This window comes from Amblyomma maculatum, chromosome 2 (assembly GCF_055883805.1).
Source record: "Amblyomma maculatum isolate TAMU_Amacu chromosome 2, ASM5588380v1, whole genome shotgun sequence".
In the NCBI taxonomy this organism is placed as follows: Eukaryota; Metazoa; Arthropoda; class Arachnida; order Ixodida; family Ixodidae; genus Amblyomma; species Amblyomma maculatum.
In genome coordinates, this window is record NC_139345.1 from 57,076,576 (window position 1) to 57,095,648 (window position 19,073).

The window sequence follows — 19,073 nt, forward strand, 5'->3', positions numbered from 1 at the left end:
ACGCTCTTAACTGTCTCCGACATCCCCCTACCTTTCTCCCTTTGCCTAACGGCAAACATTTTGAGTAAAAAACGTTAAATTCAACTTTTCAGCGCACTGTTTCGGGGATATGTACTGCAAGAGGCACGAAGCGGTGAACACAGTGACCTCAATAGTTTCGGAAAAAATTATGCGTCCAACATCATTAACGCGGTAGCCTTAAAAGTTCATTCCTCCGAAAAATCCAGCACCGTGGCGTTGTCGGTGTCGGCGTTGCGAATGAAAATCATGGACATGGTTCTGGAACGTGGTAGTTGGTGGCTGGCATACCCGTGCACTGATTGGTAGTCAATCTGTGTGACGTCACCAGACCCTATACCATAGAGAGTTAGTAGGCGCTGCCGATGCGGGAAGCGCCTAGGCCATGCTGGCACGTTAGCACAACTGTTTAAAGCGGGGCTTATATCTATAGCGGGTGGCCTACATATTTGTGGCTTGAGAGTGCATGATAATCACTACATGCGGACAATAGAGTCAAATATTAAAACAATAGGGATTAAGCGAGCAGCAAAGTGAGTGTACGTCGACGAGAATTCACCAGAGGATCCGGAACGGAGACGATTAACATTGTCGCGTGATACCATTAAAAGCGGAGCTCAAGAAATTTTGTTATCTACATTCTAGAGACTGGTCACTAAACCTCCTCGACTTCTACTTGCCGTGTTACACTTAATTGATATATCGATCTGCATAGGAAACAGGGCGTCACTTAAAAAAAGAAGTGTGTGGTTTTAAATGTTTATTTTTACTTGTGTACACAAGAAGCTCCAAGCAAAAAGGGAGTTAAGGACGATGTTCTCAGGTAAAGCAACGATTAGACTCGTCGGAGAATTGGTCGACGAACCAGTAGATCAGCCTGTCGAAATAGCATGCCTGTCTGGACTTTGGCCTCCGATTTGTAACCTTGGCTGGTGGATATGGGATGACCACGGACTCGCTGTCCATCATGTAAAAGTATCTGTAAAGAACACATCAAAGGGCAAAGGCAAAAATCATTTTCACCGATGAGACCCATATTCCTTATACATGGCAAAACCGAGTGCACACAAAGTCAGAAAAAAAAAGGCGAAGCTGTGATAGCCCGCCATAAACAATCACTGGCTGTCAAGGTGCTAGTATTGAAGTGACTATATTACACTCAACCCTGGCCCTTCGTCACGATCACAGCACTTTTGGGGAAATCCACGAGGTCTGATGATATCACAAAAAAAGAACAACAGCCGACATCCTAATAACGCTGTGCGATTCATGCGCTGGGCATAAACTTCTAGCAGTAGTAAATTGGGGTTATCAATCGCTGCTAAAGCTGAGAAGGTGGGGGACAGGTATGTACAGAGGCTAATCCCGGCAGCCCATAACTACACCGGCGAGCACGGCGGTTGTCTTCGTTCGCGATGTAATTTTTGTGCTGATGCTTTCATGATGAGATTTGCGTGTCTACATTTCACAAGATGCTTGCAAGTTAAATACCTGTAATCAAGCCTGGCCTGAAAATGGCAGGCCAGACTTGATTCCGTAAGCCATGCCGGCGTAAGAGCCCTTTTCGACACATTTGTAATAACTTTAAGAGGATCATAGAGCCGTACAAGAAGCTTCAGCTACTTTTTCCAAGCTGTAGAAAACGACAACAACGCGCTTTGAAGGTTTCCCTATTGCAGAATTATAAACTACTGTATTTCGCAAGTAAATATATGATTTACGCTGCCCGAATTTACTAGTTAAAAGAGATAAATCAAGTAAAATTTCAAAATTTGAATCGGTGCCATATAAACAATATTAGACTGGCGGAACGTGTTGAGGACTCCATTTATTGCTTTTTTTCTTCGAAGTAACTGCCGCGTGCTGTTTTTGTAGCCTAAATTATAGCCCGCACTATTGAATAATTCCACCTGCAATGTGAGCTGAACGTTGCGTTAATGTCGGATATCTAACCCGCAATGCCTAATGAATAAAGTCTGCTTATCACAACGATGATCGCGCAGTGTGCACGAGCTCTTTGTTGTGTTACAGACATGCTGCAGCTGCATGAGTGAGACTACGCCATCGCTGCTTAATGGAGTATTGCGTATGATGAGTGCAAGCGCGAGGTGACCGGGCTGACGATGATGACTGAGTACTCTAGCAATAATAAGCCTCCGCGCTCACCGTTAAACTGTGGTCATCATTAAACTGTGGCTGCGCTCAGAATGTACTTTCCAATCCCAACAAAAACGAACAGGAACACTGAGAGACATGACTGGCGCACATTATTGATTTTTCTCTTCTATACTCACTTTAACTCGCCAAAGATGTCCTCCTCCTTGTACTTGGAGTCCATTCCCATCACAATGTACTGGCTGTTTTCCGTAATGTTAAAGGATTCGCAGTTATCACGAACCTTAATCGTGCGCTGCTTGTCGACAAGCTCCTCGGCTGACTCGATACCTGCATTCATTTAGTCACGGCAGAGTTAACAGGAATAATACTCGCAAACACTGAACAGTGTTCTAAAGTCCAAACAGCATCTTCTAAGCGTGAAAAATTCGGTTATTCAATAGGTGCTCATAAACATACATTCCAAAAACAGAATCCCTATTTAAACCACAAGGTCCAGAAAAGCGAGCACCGGAAATCAGTCACGCTGAATGTTGGATGAATGAAGAAATAAGGACCAGTTGTGATTTATAGGGAGATAACGTGACAGCTAGCGTGTAAGTACAGAGGAAAGAGAATATAACAAACAACGCCAACGCAGGAAAAATTATACTTTAGAATGCGATTCGGACGGAAGACAAAGCAAAAATGCGGCAGAAACTTTTGCCTAAAGTTGTAATATAATGCCAAAGCGGAGTCTAAAAGGTTTTTGCTTTTCTGCCGCTAAGCTTTCAGCAGTTGAATAAGATGACACATTTTTCGCCAAATAAAGTTGTTTTTGTTGATTGACAATGTCACTGTAGCGCAAAACCGCGGTGCTTGCCTTTTCATAGGAGACGAAGATAGCACTCTATAGCATCGGAGATGATTTCGCTCAGTCAAGTTCAAAGTCGAAGGTCAAGTTGAAAGGGCAAACGGTCCAGGTAAAATGTAAAGTCAAATAATTAATACCTCAGGTCACGGCTATCATGTATCATAGTCTCATAACTACGTTCGGGTGAATACTATCGCGTTTCTATGCAGCTGTTGCTATGTCCGGCCATGGCTCCATCACACGCATGATTACACAAAGCTGGACAACGTTTTGCTTGGGCCAGTCAGTAGCCACAAACGTTAGTTCATGATATACACTGGTCATGGCAATCATTTATATAGGTACAGTACCATGACCATAATTGGGTAGATATTATAGCATGGTTATGTCGATGTTGGTACGCATGGACGAACCTAAGATGGCTCCACAGCACAGCTCCGCAAGCAAGATCAGCTTTTCCTCGGAGTAGTAAACTTCGGCTTAGTGGTTTTGCACTGAACGTTCCTTCAGTTTTAATTGGAATGAGGTCGGTCATCGTTCAGAACAACGCTGAAGGACCTTGCTCAGCACGAATCAACATCGATTTGACCGATCAAGGCAAATGGAAGACTGAAACTTAGTGGCGGTGACATAACAGGAACCAATCCACTGGGAAGTAACATAAATATTTAAGAAGAAAGATGGGCTGCTAGGTATTTAGTCTTAATAAGCAACGAACGTGTTGGACATAAACACAGAGCGAGGAATAAAGACCACGAACGCTAGATGCTCAAATATTGATGATTCTGCTGACAATTGGGTCGTATATCGACTGATCAAAACAGATACCCCTTATGCCACGCATGAGATGGCACTTCCCTCTTTATGTCCAAACATTATAACTTAAAAGCACCATTGCGGCACTGGGCATCAGAAAACTGGCAGTGAAGGGAAATCTCCTCAGCCGTCACGATTACGAACGAGAGCAAAGTAAGGCTGTCTTGGTACAGCGTAACTTACCGGCTAAGCATACGCGGCCGAATATGAGCACCGCCACTTCTTAGCACAAGGAACTCGCCCCGCTATATACCCTGCTAATAGTGTACTACATCACGTGCATATCACACGGGTATCAGTAAGCAATCAGCAGAGTTAGAAAAGGTCGCTAAAAGAACGCCCCCAATTATTAGAGCCGTCCTCTCCCTAACGTGTCGCTTTGTTGCAAACGATATCATTCCCGTTTGCGCAGCAGTTACGTGCTCTGAAGTGGAAAAATAGCCTCCACGGCCGGAGTGTACGCCACCGCCCACTTGGCGCCTAGCATTTGGCTCATGCACAATCCGCAGCGAGCCATCTTTTAGGTTTTACTATTCCTACGCCTAGCTGTGTCTTCTCATGTGCAGAATACTCTAAATGACGAGCGTTCACCACCATGAACAGTTCAGACCACTCTTCATTAATCCGCATGCATGACCGCGAACCTTTCAGCACAGTTCAGTGCGCCAAGGCAAAGCTGTACAATGCACCGCGTATGGCGAACCAGAAAATAATTCCATGGGCAAATGGCAGTAAATTTGAACGCTATTATTGTGAACACATGGCATGGTATGATTTCATGGCAGACTAGCGGAAGGGTTAAGACCGGGCACAAATAGGAATCCATGACGCATTAGCTCATACAATGGCAGAGACATAAGCACAAGTTTTGGTCACGAGTATTTCGCACAAAACCTCCAATTGGCTTTCTTTTTCTTATAGAAGTGATGCAAGAAGATTTCGAAGGTGAAGCTTGACGGTGAAGCAATAAAATAGACACCACATAGCATCTGGTCACCATCCCTATCTCGTGCGATTCTTTAATAACGCGCTTTAGAAACGCCTTATTCACCACTGGGCGCATTAACTACAGCTTGGACCTTCAGGTTTTGTTACAATTACCCGTCGTCGGAAGGTTACTTCGGAAAAACAGAAACAAAAAAATGTCAGTGGCTCAGCTCTGTTATGCCTAGATATACGTTGCGTAAAGCATGCGCAGTAGCGCGCTGCGCAGCTGTCGTAAACACGGCTCTGCCGCTCCGGCTAAAGGTCACGTGTCGGAGAGGAGCGCGCATCGACTGTGGCGAGGAGGTGACGCACCTGTGCCCTTCAAGAATTCACGCTACTCTCGCGCATGCGCATAACGGGCGGCGCACACTTATGCGAAACTCGGCTCCGACCGCGTAGCTTTGTAGCTTTACGCTACAGAATCTGGATTAAAGGCCTCATGAAGTGGTATCTTTCCTTGGTATAGCTTGTCTTGAGAATTTTGGTCCGTTCCTTGTTCCTCCTTTATTTCTAGTAGAACTGTAACTTTATGACATATAGCATGAATAATTTACCTGAGAGACAATATGTGAACCAAATAATGCAACCTACTAGGTAAAGTTCGTGCTTACCAGGCTTGAGCACTTGGCTGATGTGGAACAGTATAGCAACGAATCCATCTTTGTAGGTTTTCTGACGAGCAGTGCCAAGCCACACTGAAAAGCACAACATAACATCATGTTTTTCTTCCAAAATTAATTGCATATAGTCCTTTCGGAAGCCCTCTTTTTTTTTCATGTTTTGCACGAAAAGAATAAAAATCAAAATGACGAACCAATACGTATGCAAGTTTACACTGGCGTCCCCAATAAGAAAATCTCAGTTGCACAGTTACCTGTGTGCCGTTGCAAGGCAGGAATAATATATTATTGCCCGCAAGCAAACCATGCGATTTCGGGCTGTAATAAAAACAGCGACAAAATAGCTGCTTCATCTGCTCAGCTCCCTCGCACATTTTTTTCCCTCATTCCCAACATTTTCATGGCCTTAGAAAATGTCACACCACGATGAGCCGCGGTTTTCCGAAGGCGCAGCCGCGTCGGAACATCTTTCAACTTCTTCGACAAGGCAAGACTGCAAGAGTGACCTTGTACCGAATCTCTGTCAAGTGAGGCTTGCTTAGGAGGCCACAACTGCTGCTTTCATTTTTGAAATATTTGTTTTCCGGCGGTGGCACGTAGTTAGTAACAAAGCCGTGAACTGCCACGAATGTGCGGCTTAATGCCCACCGAATTCGGCGTTCTCGCAAGCATGGTATCTCATGCCCATTCGGCACTCTGTCTCCATCATGAGAGTTTTGTCCTCGTTTTTTGTGAACATCTCCACGACGTCCTCTGGAGGGCATCCACCTGCAAATTAAGACGGGAAAAAGGTTAAGGTCAAGGAAAATAAAATTCATCTTCATAAGGGTTTCCTGGCTTATGCAAAGGCGCGTAACATGCACACCCCTAACTACTGACCCTAAATCCGCCCTTTCTGTTCTCATAACGTCGACGAATCCTGATCACAGCAAAAGCTGTCTAACCTTTAGCCCTACATCGGGTTATCCTCTGCACTTTTATGAGCGGGCAGCTGAAATTGGCACTGCTGCCAGCAGTCCTGTCGAGGCGCCTTCGCTTGCCTAATCCGGAACTTCCCTGCCTATCACACGGAATGTTCTTGCCTTCTCAAGTGTACCGACAATTCGATATTTCAAGCGCCACCATGAAGACCTTTCTCTTTCTGTGTTGACGTGAACGTTGTACAGTTATATGTACTACGTACCATCTTTGCCAAAAGTAACCAGACTGCATGTTTTGCTTCTCGCTTGCATTCTGAAACCAACATGGATTTCCAAAGGATCAAAACTTCTTGAGAAGTGAGGACCGGAGCTCGCCTTTACTTTGCACAAATTTATAGCTTCGGAAGTGTTACGAATTCTCTTGTACTCGTCTGAGAAGCAGAACACGCAGCCTGGTTACTTTTGGCCAATACAGGTACACTTGCGTCTATTCTCAAGGCCTCCGCGTTCACCTGGTGGTTGCGATACATACATTTTGGTATGTTATTTGTACTGTCTTATTCCAGTGTATTATCAGCGTACGATGATTACTACCTTCCGAGTTTTATCGTTTCGTTATTTTAACAAAAAATTGCGTTCAGCGGCTTGCATGCCACATTTTCTCCCACTTTTTCCTCCACCTGGAAAGGCTCACATCGGCAGCGATACATGACCAAGCTCCCCAGGACAAGAGCGTAGACAGAATAGATAGTATATGTGCCTTCTTTGCCATTTGAAGTAACCGAGCAGGCCAGAGGCCGACGCGGTGCTCATCGTCAGTGGCCCGCTGCTCCCCGGCTGCGAGCGTACAGTGGCTGACGCAAGCATGCTCCGTCGTTCTCTTTCTTGGAGTGACAAAATGTTAGCGGGTAGCATGTGCGGCGTCCGATGTGGTGCCTTCGGGGCGCCGTTCTGCTGATGGAGGGCGCTGTGCGCTGAACATCATCATCATCATCATCAGCCTGATTATACCCACTGCAGGGCGAAGGCCTCTCCCATATTTCTCCACCTAACCCGGTTCTGTGCTAGCTGCATCCACTTGACCCCTGCGAACTTCTTAATCTCATCCGCCCACCTAACTTTCTGCCGCCCCCTGCTACGTTTTCCTTCCCTTGGAATCCAGTTTGTTACCCTCAGCGACCATCGGTTATCCTCTCTTCGCACTACATGTCCTGCCCATGTCCATTTCTTCTTCTTAATTTCTACTAGAATGTCGGTAACTTGAGTTATTTCTCTGACCCACCCTGCACGCTTTCTATCTCTTAATGTTACCCCTACCATTTTTCGTTCCATAGCCCTCTGGGTTGTCCTCAACTTAAGTAGAACTCTCTTGGTTAGCCTCCATGTTTCAGCCCCATAGGTGAGTACAGGCAAGATGCAACTGTTGTATACTTTCCTCTTGAGCGATACCGATAAGCTGCTAGTCATAATCTGCGAGTACTTGCCAAATGCGCTCCATCCCAATCTTATTCTTCTTGTTATTTCCTTTTCATGGTCCGGATCTGCGGTTACTACCTGTCCTAAGTAGACATATTCGCCTACTATTTCGAGTATTTCGCTACCTAACGTAAACTGCTGTTCCTTCCCGAGGCTGTTGAACATTGAAAGAACTATGAAAGAAAGAGCTGTTGAACATTGAAAGAGCGCTGAACAGCGCTCTTTTTTAGAATATCGTGCGCGTTTAAGATCAGTACGCAGCTCCCGTAGATGGGAAAGAAAGGGTATACGGATCTTTCAATGCCGATGACAATTTTCCCGCCATTCCTAGTTTTCTTTTGTGGCGCTTCATTGAGCGATTGTAAAGAAAGAGGAGGCAATATTTTCGGCCGTTCCAAGCGAGGCTGTTTTATTTATACAATGAGGCGAAAATGAGAACTTCTTACTTTCAGCCATTTTCTAATTCTCGGAGATGCGTAATGGTTTCCGCCTGTAACATCAAAATTAATTAGGGGCATTGGAATGACGAGTGAAACTGCCTCAAAATATTTTATAATGCAAATGCGTGATGCAAATGCTTCCTAAATAATAGTCCCCCAAGAAAAACCTGCCAACTACGCAGGGTGCCTGCGAAGCAATAATTTTTCTAGATGCATTGAACCTCCGGCTGAACTGTTACCATGGTGGGTCCATATACTTCATCAATTGGGCAAGAAATCGCCGGTTCCAAAATTAACGTCACCTTGCGTTGAACTTAAAGGTTGGATCCAGAATTTTGTTTAAAGATTCGCTGATGGCACCATTCTCATAGCGGCTACTAAACTTATAAGAGAAAGAATGAAGTGGCTAGGTAATAGGGAGAAGCACAAATATGTTCGCAGTCCTAATGCCGCGTGTCCGGTTTTCTGTTCATTACCATTGTTCGAAGCATGATGTTCCTGTAAAAAGCTGCCACAACAACGCGAAAACAAGTGACGTATCTTTAAGGTGTATGAGTGACACTGATTCACGCAGTTCGCTAGTGAAACGATGATTGCCCCCAGGTCAATTCACGACGATGTTCACCAACCCGAAAAAAACATTACAAACTGTGTGCGTTACCAAACAGCACGAAATGTAGTATGTAGCAACAAATCGCTTAATATAGCTGATAATGTTCGCTCATTTTTCCTCTCGTCTAGCATAACCATGCGTCGGGGTCAAAGGAGAAGTTAGGAACCCAGGAAAAAGCACGCCGAGTTCTCTAGATCCGCTCCGCGCCTTACTTTTCCGACATTACAAAAGAGCACAAAAGCAAGTGTTTGCCCGGTCGGGGAAGCTACCAGGGTTGGGTGCTGACATATTTAATGCGCTAGGTATTATTACGAAGACCGCAGTTTCACAGAGGCAGCCGAAAGGAATCATTGAACAAGATATGCTATGGCAAGAGACCATTCTCTGCAAGCCAGCGCCACGAAGGTGCCCAGTCAGACACCGCTAACGCCGCACATACAAGCATGCCCCAAAAGAGAGCGAGGGAGCATATTTACTTCAGTCTTCTTACCACATAGACTGACACCGCAGGAGAGCACCGGCTTACATCAGTCTTCTTACCACTCAGACTGACACCGCAGGGGAGCACCGGCGACGCCGATTGTAGCGCCACCGTTCGGTCCCGTGCCTGCTCCGCTGGCTGGCCTGGATGCTCGGTTAATTTTGGGAAAGGCGGTACATGCACTTATAAGCGTACCTTGCTGCGTTGGGATTCCGGATACGATACATTTCTTGCTCAAGTAAGGCTACAAGGCCATAAAGATACATGCACCTAGCTTTGCAGGCGTTTCACACTTGTATCTAGAATGTTTGTGTACTTTGCACATTCAGTCGCGTTCCATTCCGTGCTGTTAACTTTTTCATGCCGAATAGGCTTTGATCTCTTGTTGTTTCGTTCCGTGCTCGAGTGCATTTCGGGACGCCGACGCCCTTCTTGCTTTTAATGTATTTTCCGGTACAGGTACTGTGGCATTTCTTGTGCGTTTTGCGTGGTCCGAGTGCAGCCGCCTAAAGAAGCATTTTCCTCCTTTTTTTTTTCTTCTCTTCTGCCTGTCTTCCGTTCCGCATTGATAGGCCAGCGTCGAGCCAACTCACATGTCCCTTTCTCTTTTCTGGCGCCTGATTTTAAACCAAACGTTAATGAACAAAAATGCGGTGCCTACGATAGCTCGTCGCAGATCCCGCGAGATGCACGTCTGTCTCACCTTCCAAGCATTCGCACACTTCAGAATGATTTGGGTCGGGGTTGCTGCAGTCGATCCTCAGTAAGGGGCTACTAGTGTCCGGAGAGTAGAACTTAGTGCACGATACATCTGTAAGGCAAATGACATGTAAAAAAAAAATGTAAGCTCAATACTGTAAGCGCAAAGCGGCTTTACACGCGGAGCCATATCCTGAAATGAGCTTATAGCGTGGTAATTAGTGAAACAAAACTTGGTCTAATAATTTAGATGTCCATGTTGCAATAGTTGCATAATACACATAGGCACCCTTTTGAAGAAGTACTACCCCTGACAAGGGGCAGGAAGTCGTCAGTTACAGTCGATCCTGGATATATTGAACTCCAAGGGGATTGCGAAATGGTTCGATATATTGATAACCCGATATATAACATTTGGAAGAATACGAGCTTCTCTGTAACCCTGAAAAGTGCGCACGATGTATCAACGCTAGCAGCGCAATTTCTGCTGCGATATGCGTCCCGCAGAGATACTGGCACCCCGTCTCGAGTACAACTTTCTCGCAATTGCGCCTGTGCGCGCACCCGAGTGTGGAGCGTCACTTCACGCCAGGCGTCAGAAAGAGTGGCGTACCTCGGCTGGCCGCTGAACGGGGGCGACCACAAACTCTCAATATTTCATAGGGACAGTTCAGGGTTCCGGGTTCGCTTCTTGCGTTCCGTGGCACAAGTGCTTTTGGGGTTAGGGTTGATGTCAAAGCTGCTGTGAACGGTGCTTCAAGAAAAGCCACTGTTGATTATGAAAGCAATAATTTCGTTGTTGGTAAATTCTAGACATAACAATAGGTCAGCTCAAATGCCGTACAAGTGATTTCTACTTCAGCAGCGAAGTGCCAGTGCGAGAGCCGCCGAAGTCGTCGGTCATCAGGCTGGCTTTGCTGCTGAAAGTTTTGCCTCTCCGCATGCAGCAGAGTCGCGTTAAAATCAAGCCTGTAAGATCGAAGGCCACTTTCAATCAAGAAACGCCCCTTGCAGGGACACAGCGTGACGACTTCGATATATCGAATGTTACGCTGAGTGGAAGTTCAATAGAGACGAAAACCGTTCCCATATTTTTTGCATGGGATTTTCAAGGACCCCGGATATTCTAAGAGTTGGATATAAGCAGTAATTCGATGTATCTGGGGTCAATATATCCAGGATCGACGGTATTTCACGATAGCTTGTCAACCCCGAAATTTCGCAATTTTGGAAAAAGTGGAGGTAAATGCAGACCAACCGTTTATTCCACCACAAACAACTACTGGAAGCCATACTTCATTGAATTTTCATCTGAACACAGGCTATTATTTTGAGGTAGAAATGTTCGTAGCACAATATGAGAACTGAAATGATAAGCAGTAACATTAATGCAGCTTTCAGCAGTGAAAACAAGAAGAACTGTGCGCGATCAATGGCAGCGTAAATGAATGGTCCCAGCGAGGAACGTTTTCTGGAAGAAACACTCACGCTATAGCAAAATAGCAAAGAACAAATTATCACGACAGTAAGAATACGTTTGACGAAAAGAGAAAAACACCATAATACAAAGCCAAGAAAGTGGAATAACTTATGTGGGAAGAAACGCTAGAAAATGTTTTCTTGGCTGAAATGAAGCGAAACCTATGTGAGCGAGATTAGATGAGCGATGGCTGCTCCGGGTGACGCAGATCGCTAGAGAAAGCAAACTATTACACGCCCAGAGCCTGGTGTAAGGATGTATGGAAGTTTGCCGGGATAAACTGATCGTAGCTAGTACAGGACGGAAGTAATTGGAAGTTCGTGAGTAGGAAGTGTGATGAAATTGGGTCTATGGTCATAATCATGGTGACATATATTTAAGTTCTGAACTTGATAGGCTGTTTGAAGTACCATGAAAAGCGTACTAGCGCACGCTGCTCACCGGGGTTGTAGTAGGCGTACACCCTTACAGAGCCCGACTGCAGCTTGCCCACCGCAAACTCCTGCTGAAGCTTAAACTCGATGCAGACATTTGTGTCCGAGGGAATAGGTGGCAGGTAGAACACAACGCTCCTTCGGCTCAGTTCAAACGAGTCCACAATTCGGTCCGTCACCAGCTGCGATGGCAAAAACACTGTAGCGGTTACATCGAGGCAAGACAGCGAAGTTGCAGAAAATTGTCAGCATTTGACCACTCTTAACCGTTCAAGTCACCATAGATAAACCATAACTCCACGGCCGGCGCAGCTTAGAAGCGGCCTTCGTGTCCCGAGGTGGTTCTTCGCATGATCTAACAACATTTGCGAGATGATACAGTCAATACCACAAATTAATGCCGCCTAGAGGTACTGAAGCTCGGTAGTTCAGACATTTGCTTTCACATTCTTCTGCTCATGTACAATATTTGTTCAAAAACGCCAGGAAAAAATGTTTTCCTGAAATAACAAATAGATAGTGTGTGGTTTTCCGTTAATCATTTCACAAAGTGAAATGCAGCACACAACATCTACTATGGTAGAAAGCTATATTTTACAGCGACTGCTCTGCTTGCGACATGGACAGCATATGAGTAGTCACCCTAGTCTAATGATTAACATTTTCAAAAAAAGTGGCTGCTTGATTGCGGTAGGTGCACAACTTGACGATGAAAGTACCAATTTCATCGGTGAAAAATATATTTGGTATTTGGCAAGCGCCTTGAACGTGAACGCAAATGCACCACATGAAATAGTTTACACAGTTACATTAACAAAAAGCGCTAAGAAGATGCAGCGCGCAATTTCCTCACAGAATGCGTTGAAGTAAATGCATCCCTGCGAATCAACTTGTTCAGACCATGGCCGTACTCGAGCGGCGGCGGCCGCTTTATTTCGGCTCTGTTCAGATATAGTAGACGCTTCTGCTGAAGCAGATGGGTCCCTTTACGGACGCGCTGTGCACGCGTTTTGCAGTAGGTACCTCATGACCTTAAAATTTACAAGTCTCGCAACATCTACCACTGTCTACATATTTTGATAAAGTTACATCATGAACTTAAAAATTACAAATATCGCAAGATCTACCACTATCTAAACGTTTTTTCCGAAATTATCTCATGACCTTAAATATTGCAAACATTGCAGCACCTACCAAATCATAAACGACATTGTGTTGTTTCAGAAATTTACCAGCGTTGCTCAATCTCCCATACAAAGTCCCCGTGTTTCGTCGTAATGCACTCACTCATATTGTTGGGAGCCAGGTAAACTGATTAGCGCCGTCAATACGCTGCACGCTGTTAAATAAGCACTTCTGCGGAGAGATGCCTCACCGCGGAAAACTACATCTGATGGAGGCTACTGTCAGCAGTCACGTCTTCGTAATTAGCAAGGTAGTGTGCGCTACTATACAAAAAACCAAGAATATCAATTTTTAAAACACAAGACCAATTTATGAAATGAATTCTAGCCAAATATCGCGCCGCACGTGCGGCACTGGGCACTAGAAGGTGCTAAAGTATATCTATGATTTCTTGGAAGTCAGGGAAGAAAAATTCGATGCGAACCTTCTCCAAATCGGCCACCACGGGCGTGAAGCCGGTCAGCAGACCAACGTTAACTATCGCCATTCCATCCGTGCTTTCGTCTAGAGACCTGCACACAGAATTCAACAATGACGCTATTTGCGCTGACACACTCTGCGACGGAAACAAGCGATACGAATGGAAACAGCACCGCTGATTGAAGACTACGTGGCAGTAATAAATTCTCTTGAATAAAAAAGTGCGATATATAATATCAAGGCTATTCTTCCATCTTATTGTTCTATATTTTCCTTCGGGCTAATGACTTCGCTCTGTAAGGAATAGCACAGACTATCCTGTCAGTCACCCGAGGCCATGTTCCAGTCAGACTCTTCTTTATTGTAGAGGTTACATATCACAGGTGTAATGTCATACGTTTCTAGTTTGCATACTTGTTTTTGGAAGCCACTAGGGTATGCAGATGTTTCAAACGAATCTTTATGCATGAAATTTATACATCCGCATTCTAATCAGAAAACGAAAATTTGTAATACTATAATAGCTCAAAACTTAACTGCGCCCTATACTATACATGATTATTTCGAAAGAATTCTCGGTTGTTACGCCTAGAATTACGGTGTGTACTTTGTGTGTTCATAACTATAAGTGCACCGAAGACAAAGTATTCATCTGGATGGGTACGGCAGAATATCCTTTACGTGCTCGGTGAGCTTCTTTGTGGCTTTAATCTCATCCTTTCCCACTTTTTTTCTACCAACCCGTCAAGTTTCTCGCGTTTCAAATAAGATTTGACTCTTACCTTGCGCAGACTTTCATTGAGTACCGCTCTCTCAAGTTCTTGCCATCTGCACGAGGCAGAGGTGAAGATCAGAAGCACATTCGCAACATCCTTGTTATGGGCAAGTATAAACATTTTTTTTTTTCTAAGTATAGTGCTCGGGTGTGGTTGCTCCTCAGTTACTTCACGTGTCTCAGTGAGCGTCGCTGGCATTTCAAACATCTTGCAATACGGAAACCACAGTCATTACACTTCGATAGGTTGGACCTTCTTCACTTTGCAACAACAGCCTGATTACTCAGCGTAGAAGCATTACAGTGCTTTCACCCCCTGGGATGGCTCACTGGCTTTGGTGTTCGATGTAAATCCCGAGTTCGAAGGTTCGAAGCTAACCCAACAGCTGAAATGCTAAAATGTTCATGCGCTATTTGGTACAAGAAGACGTTGAGAACTTCAGATGGCCTAAATTGACCCAGAGACCACCGCTACACCGTCCCTCAAAAACTGAGTCGCTTTGGGATGCTGTCACATATAATTCCTTACTTTCTTTTTTATTATACTGTGTCAGCCTGACGTTTGTTTGTTTCTTTCTTGTTTATATTTGTGCAGATCTTGACCTTTCTTCACTGATGCTTTTTATGCATTCCTTGTTTTCCGTTATCACATTACATATTTGTCATGACTACATTTTTTTGTGTGCTTTTGGAACTAATATTTCTCCTTTCTCAAGTGCTCTGCCTTAGGTGTCTGTAAAGTAAAAAAAATTAAAACTATATTCTTAAATGCGCACACTTTCTTCTTGCGCTGTCTTTTCAGACGCTAGTTCATCTACACTGCGTTTTGGCAGCAATAAACTAGCGGCGCTGTTTTCAGTAACAGTCTAGTTTTGGCTCCAAGTCCAGATGAAGTTATGTATATGCTGCGTTACGAGACCATTTATTTCGTACACTGCATACTGTCCTACATGTAGCTTTTTTGTGTGGTGTGGTCACCTGAATTTCATTTTTGAACGCACCGAAAAAGCTACGAAATGAATTTGTCGTGTCCTGCTCCGAAGCTTGTAGAAGCGAATAAGCGGTGCAGAACATGACCGGCCGCCCATGAAAATAAAAGAACGCAGTACATTCGCACATGCTGCCATGACTGCTAGAATCCAGCCACACCCTCAGCCTTGATGACATCCCTATTATTCTTCTTTTTATTCAATGTGCAATGCATGATTTATAAACTGAAAACGAGAACTACATAAACATCAGAACTACATAAACATCAAAACTATCGGTTGCTTTATGTGACAAATTCACAAACACAATAAGGTTAACTTCTTGAAAATTGCAAACAATTCAAAAATATATACAGTATTTCCATTGCGTTGATGACCAATGGCGTGCGCTTAGGACGAAAAAGCATTTTAGCTCTATGACTCTAACAAGCGGCATATTACCAACGCAAAGGGGAAAAAATAAAATTCGACAATATGGTTGTCGTTTAACTCTGGTTCATCCTAGTTGAATTGCGATAGCAACGGCGGAAGCTTCTTTGCCTGCTGCATTATTCCCCTATCACGCCCTATCGGTGTAAGGTGCTACATTATTGAGGACACTTAAGCTCATCCTTTAAGAGTATAACGTGAGAGCGTAAGCTACCAGCCGAGAAGGGTTCAACGCTGCTGAACCGAATGTGGAGCAAAAGCATTAGCTGCCGGTGGTGATGATGGTGATGATGACCTCAAACAAAATGGCACATACCCACGGCGGGGGATTGGCCAGGGTGCATATTAGATTGTAAATATATATGTTCAAGGGCTGGATTATTCAGATAAATATGGATGTTTGGAAAAAATAAAAAGGAAAACAAAAGGTAATGAAATCGTACCTAGCATAGGAGTCTACCTGTTGAAATTATGTGATCATGAATAGAATCGCTGTATGGTTTTAAGACATATCCCTTGACGCTTGCCCCGAAGGAGAGCAGAACTGGAACGGTTAGTGAAAGGCCTAATCTCGAAAAGGGAGTTGCTAAGTAAATTTTGCGGAGAGATGCGAATCTCCGGCAGAAGAGAAAAAAATGATCAATGGATTCAACTTCTTTTCAAGACTCACGGGGGTTAGTAGCGGATAGCCCCGAACGACATAAATACAGATGTAGTTTCGGTAACCTGCAGCGCAAGAGAGTCATAGACACTTCAAATAGCCTTGAAATACACATGCTGCCATGCCAAGGCCATCTAAGGTGCTGGTAATCTGATGCAGAAAGGAGAGGCTTGTTATTGAGGTGATGGAGACGTTGGAAATTTTGAAATCGTACTAAAGTTAAGTAAACGGTATTAGGTATGAATGGAACAAGAGGTCCACTAAGAGCGGATTTTGCTAAAAAGTCTGCCCTTTCATTATATGTAATATCACAGTGGCCAGGGACCCATTCAAAACGCAAATCTGATATGTGAGGAGGAAGAAAAAAAAATAAAGGGAACGGCAAAGCAGAGTGTCCTTCGAATTTTCGAGCGATGACAGCACGGATAGGCAGTCAGAAAGAAAAATAACCTTAGAAATATTACAAGGGATTTTAGTCAAGGCCAACTCAATGACCAGAAACTCAGCAGCGAAAATTGGCGTATAGTATGGGACCCGAACTGAATAACTCCAGTCAAGAGCCTGGGAGTATATGCCAATAGCTGCTTTTTCATGCTGCTGAGACGCATCTGTAAAAATGGCAATACGGTTCGGAAAACTGTCTAGGTAATCCTATATAATGGCAATTATTACATTGGCAGACAAATGCTTAGCGTTCCATGGCAGGGTGGTCGGGCGTTCTTCTTCATTTTTTTTCTTCTGCTTCTTCTTAGGTCACACGTGACCCTTCCCGAGACGACCCGACGGGTCGAAGCCTGGTCATTACATGTGAGCAAGCTTGTGGGATGAGACATAAATGCATGATGTGATGTATTTACTATACGCGAGATTTTTAAATTAACGGGCGGCATTTTGCGCCTATGCAGTGAAAGCGAAGGGCGTGAGACACCACCTTCCCTAAGCGAGCTAGAGACACAGGCCGATAAGCTAGCCTGTATTGCCATTCTCCGAAAACTGCAGCCACGAAAGTGTCCGGTGGGGTCACTCAAAAATAAGACACAAACTTAAAGGACATAAGTAATCACTTGCACCTGAAAACTGAAATCTGAACGCGTGGCGGCTCTATACCGACCAAAAAATATGCGCTTGGAAGCGCCACCTGGCATGAGTGCAGCAAATGGCACGAAACAGTGGCAGTATATATTCTGTCGAAGGCCTAAATTGTTGCATATGTCAATTAACTTAGTTTGAATATTCAATGCTGTTGCGCTGTAAGCAGGTAATAATAATTGTACACAACGGCAAGTTATTTCCCGTATCTCATTTCAGTTTGAATGGCACAACATATCATCCCCACACTCTGAAAATCATGAAAATCATGAAAATCACTGACAACAACGTCACAAACGGTAAAGATACTGCATGAAAATGAAATTCCTGAAAACTACACCGTCAAAATTTGTATTAATGCGCTTGAGTTCGAAAGCAAACATTTCGACAAGATAAATTGTCTTTGTATGGGCAAGCGCGGTTGTTGCGACTGTAGGAAGAAGGAAAAGAAAATACACGGGCCTGCTATTGGCTGTGTAGCTGAGCCGCGTAATTCCGTCTCCTCAACGGTAGGGTCTCGCAACTTCTTTTTCCTCTTTGGTTGCCTCTGAGCGGGTTAAACGGCGATTGTTACCGAGAGGTGTCTTTGAGCGCAACCTAAATGTAATAAACACTCACTGAAGCAGGAAATGATCACGGTGAAGTTAATTGAATAGTGTTACCGTTGTCATGCCGTCACCTTGCTGTTGTGTTCACGGCTATTATAAGATATAAAAACATCACATAATGCAACCTAAAGGGGAACAGCACCCTGAAAAGATCTTGGTAGCTTATTTTAGCGTTGCGTTAAAGAGTAAGAAAACGTTACACTTACAGGATTCCAACAAATGTTTTATTCGCTCAATGCTCGGGTAAGTAGTGTGAATCCATTGCGCCATCGAAGCAACGAGTATACGGCAGGCTTTAAATGAACTCTTATTCATGTTTACAATATTTCTGCTATCTGTCGCCAGATGACGCTGCTCAGGGGACCTTACCATTAACCAAAAGTGGAAAATGCAGATCAGGAAGGAAGATTTCTTTGATAACTCAAGAGGCAGTGCCCTACTTTTTGAAGCTAGATCAGGGTGCACACGCAGCTACAAAAAGAAATTTAACAATGGAGATGACGCATGTGCTGTATGTGGAAACTCCAGTGAAACAATTGCCCATATTATACTCGAATGTAATGGTATCCATCCGGAAGTTGGTGCAGGCGCAATCACTGTTCCTGAAGCTCTGGGGTTTAGAGATAACAGTGGCCGGGTGAATAAACTGGCGGTGGAAACTAGCAAAAAAACGACTGGAAGATTGGTGGCTTAAAAGTAGAGAAGTGACAATGTTAGTAATGTAGGAACAAAATTTAATAAATAGAATGATGGTTTAGTTAAACATTCTAAATCAATATTTAGCATATAGGGAGAAAAATGAGCATGATAGCTGAAGTATCATGTGATCGCATTGTGCGCGATTGGTATGTAGTGTCACGTGATGCTGTGACGTGCGTGAATGGCAACGCCGAGAGGGGGAGCGTGGCACTTGTTAAGAAGTCAGCGCGCAGATCGCTCATGCGGGTCTCTTAATCTGTACGGCC

The 19,073-nt window shown here is 44.3% G+C and overlaps 1 protein-coding gene across 1 annotated transcript in view; it reads right to left on the reverse strand.

Moving 5' to 3' along the window:
• Positions 1-767: 767 nt before the first annotated feature.
• LOC146198707 (venom factor-like) overlaps positions 768-19,073 on the reverse strand; it is a 110,473-nt gene continuing 92,167 nt past the window's right edge. The window contains exons 32-39 of the mRNA XM_084594203.1: positions 14,340-14,385; positions 13,562-13,649; positions 11,960-12,134; positions 10,043-10,150; positions 6,058-6,177; positions 5,401-5,484; positions 2,313-2,463; positions 768-997 (exon numbers count right to left, since the gene is read on the reverse strand). Of these exons, the coding sequence (XP_084450329.1) occupies positions 838-997; positions 2,313-2,463; positions 5,401-5,484; positions 6,058-6,177; positions 10,043-10,150; positions 11,960-12,134; positions 13,562-13,649; positions 14,340-14,385 (932 nt within the window). The 3' untranslated portion in view covers positions 768-837. The remainder of the gene's footprint in view (positions 998-2,312; positions 2,464-5,400; positions 5,485-6,057; positions 6,178-10,042; positions 10,151-11,959; positions 12,135-13,561; positions 13,650-14,339; positions 14,386-19,073) is intronic.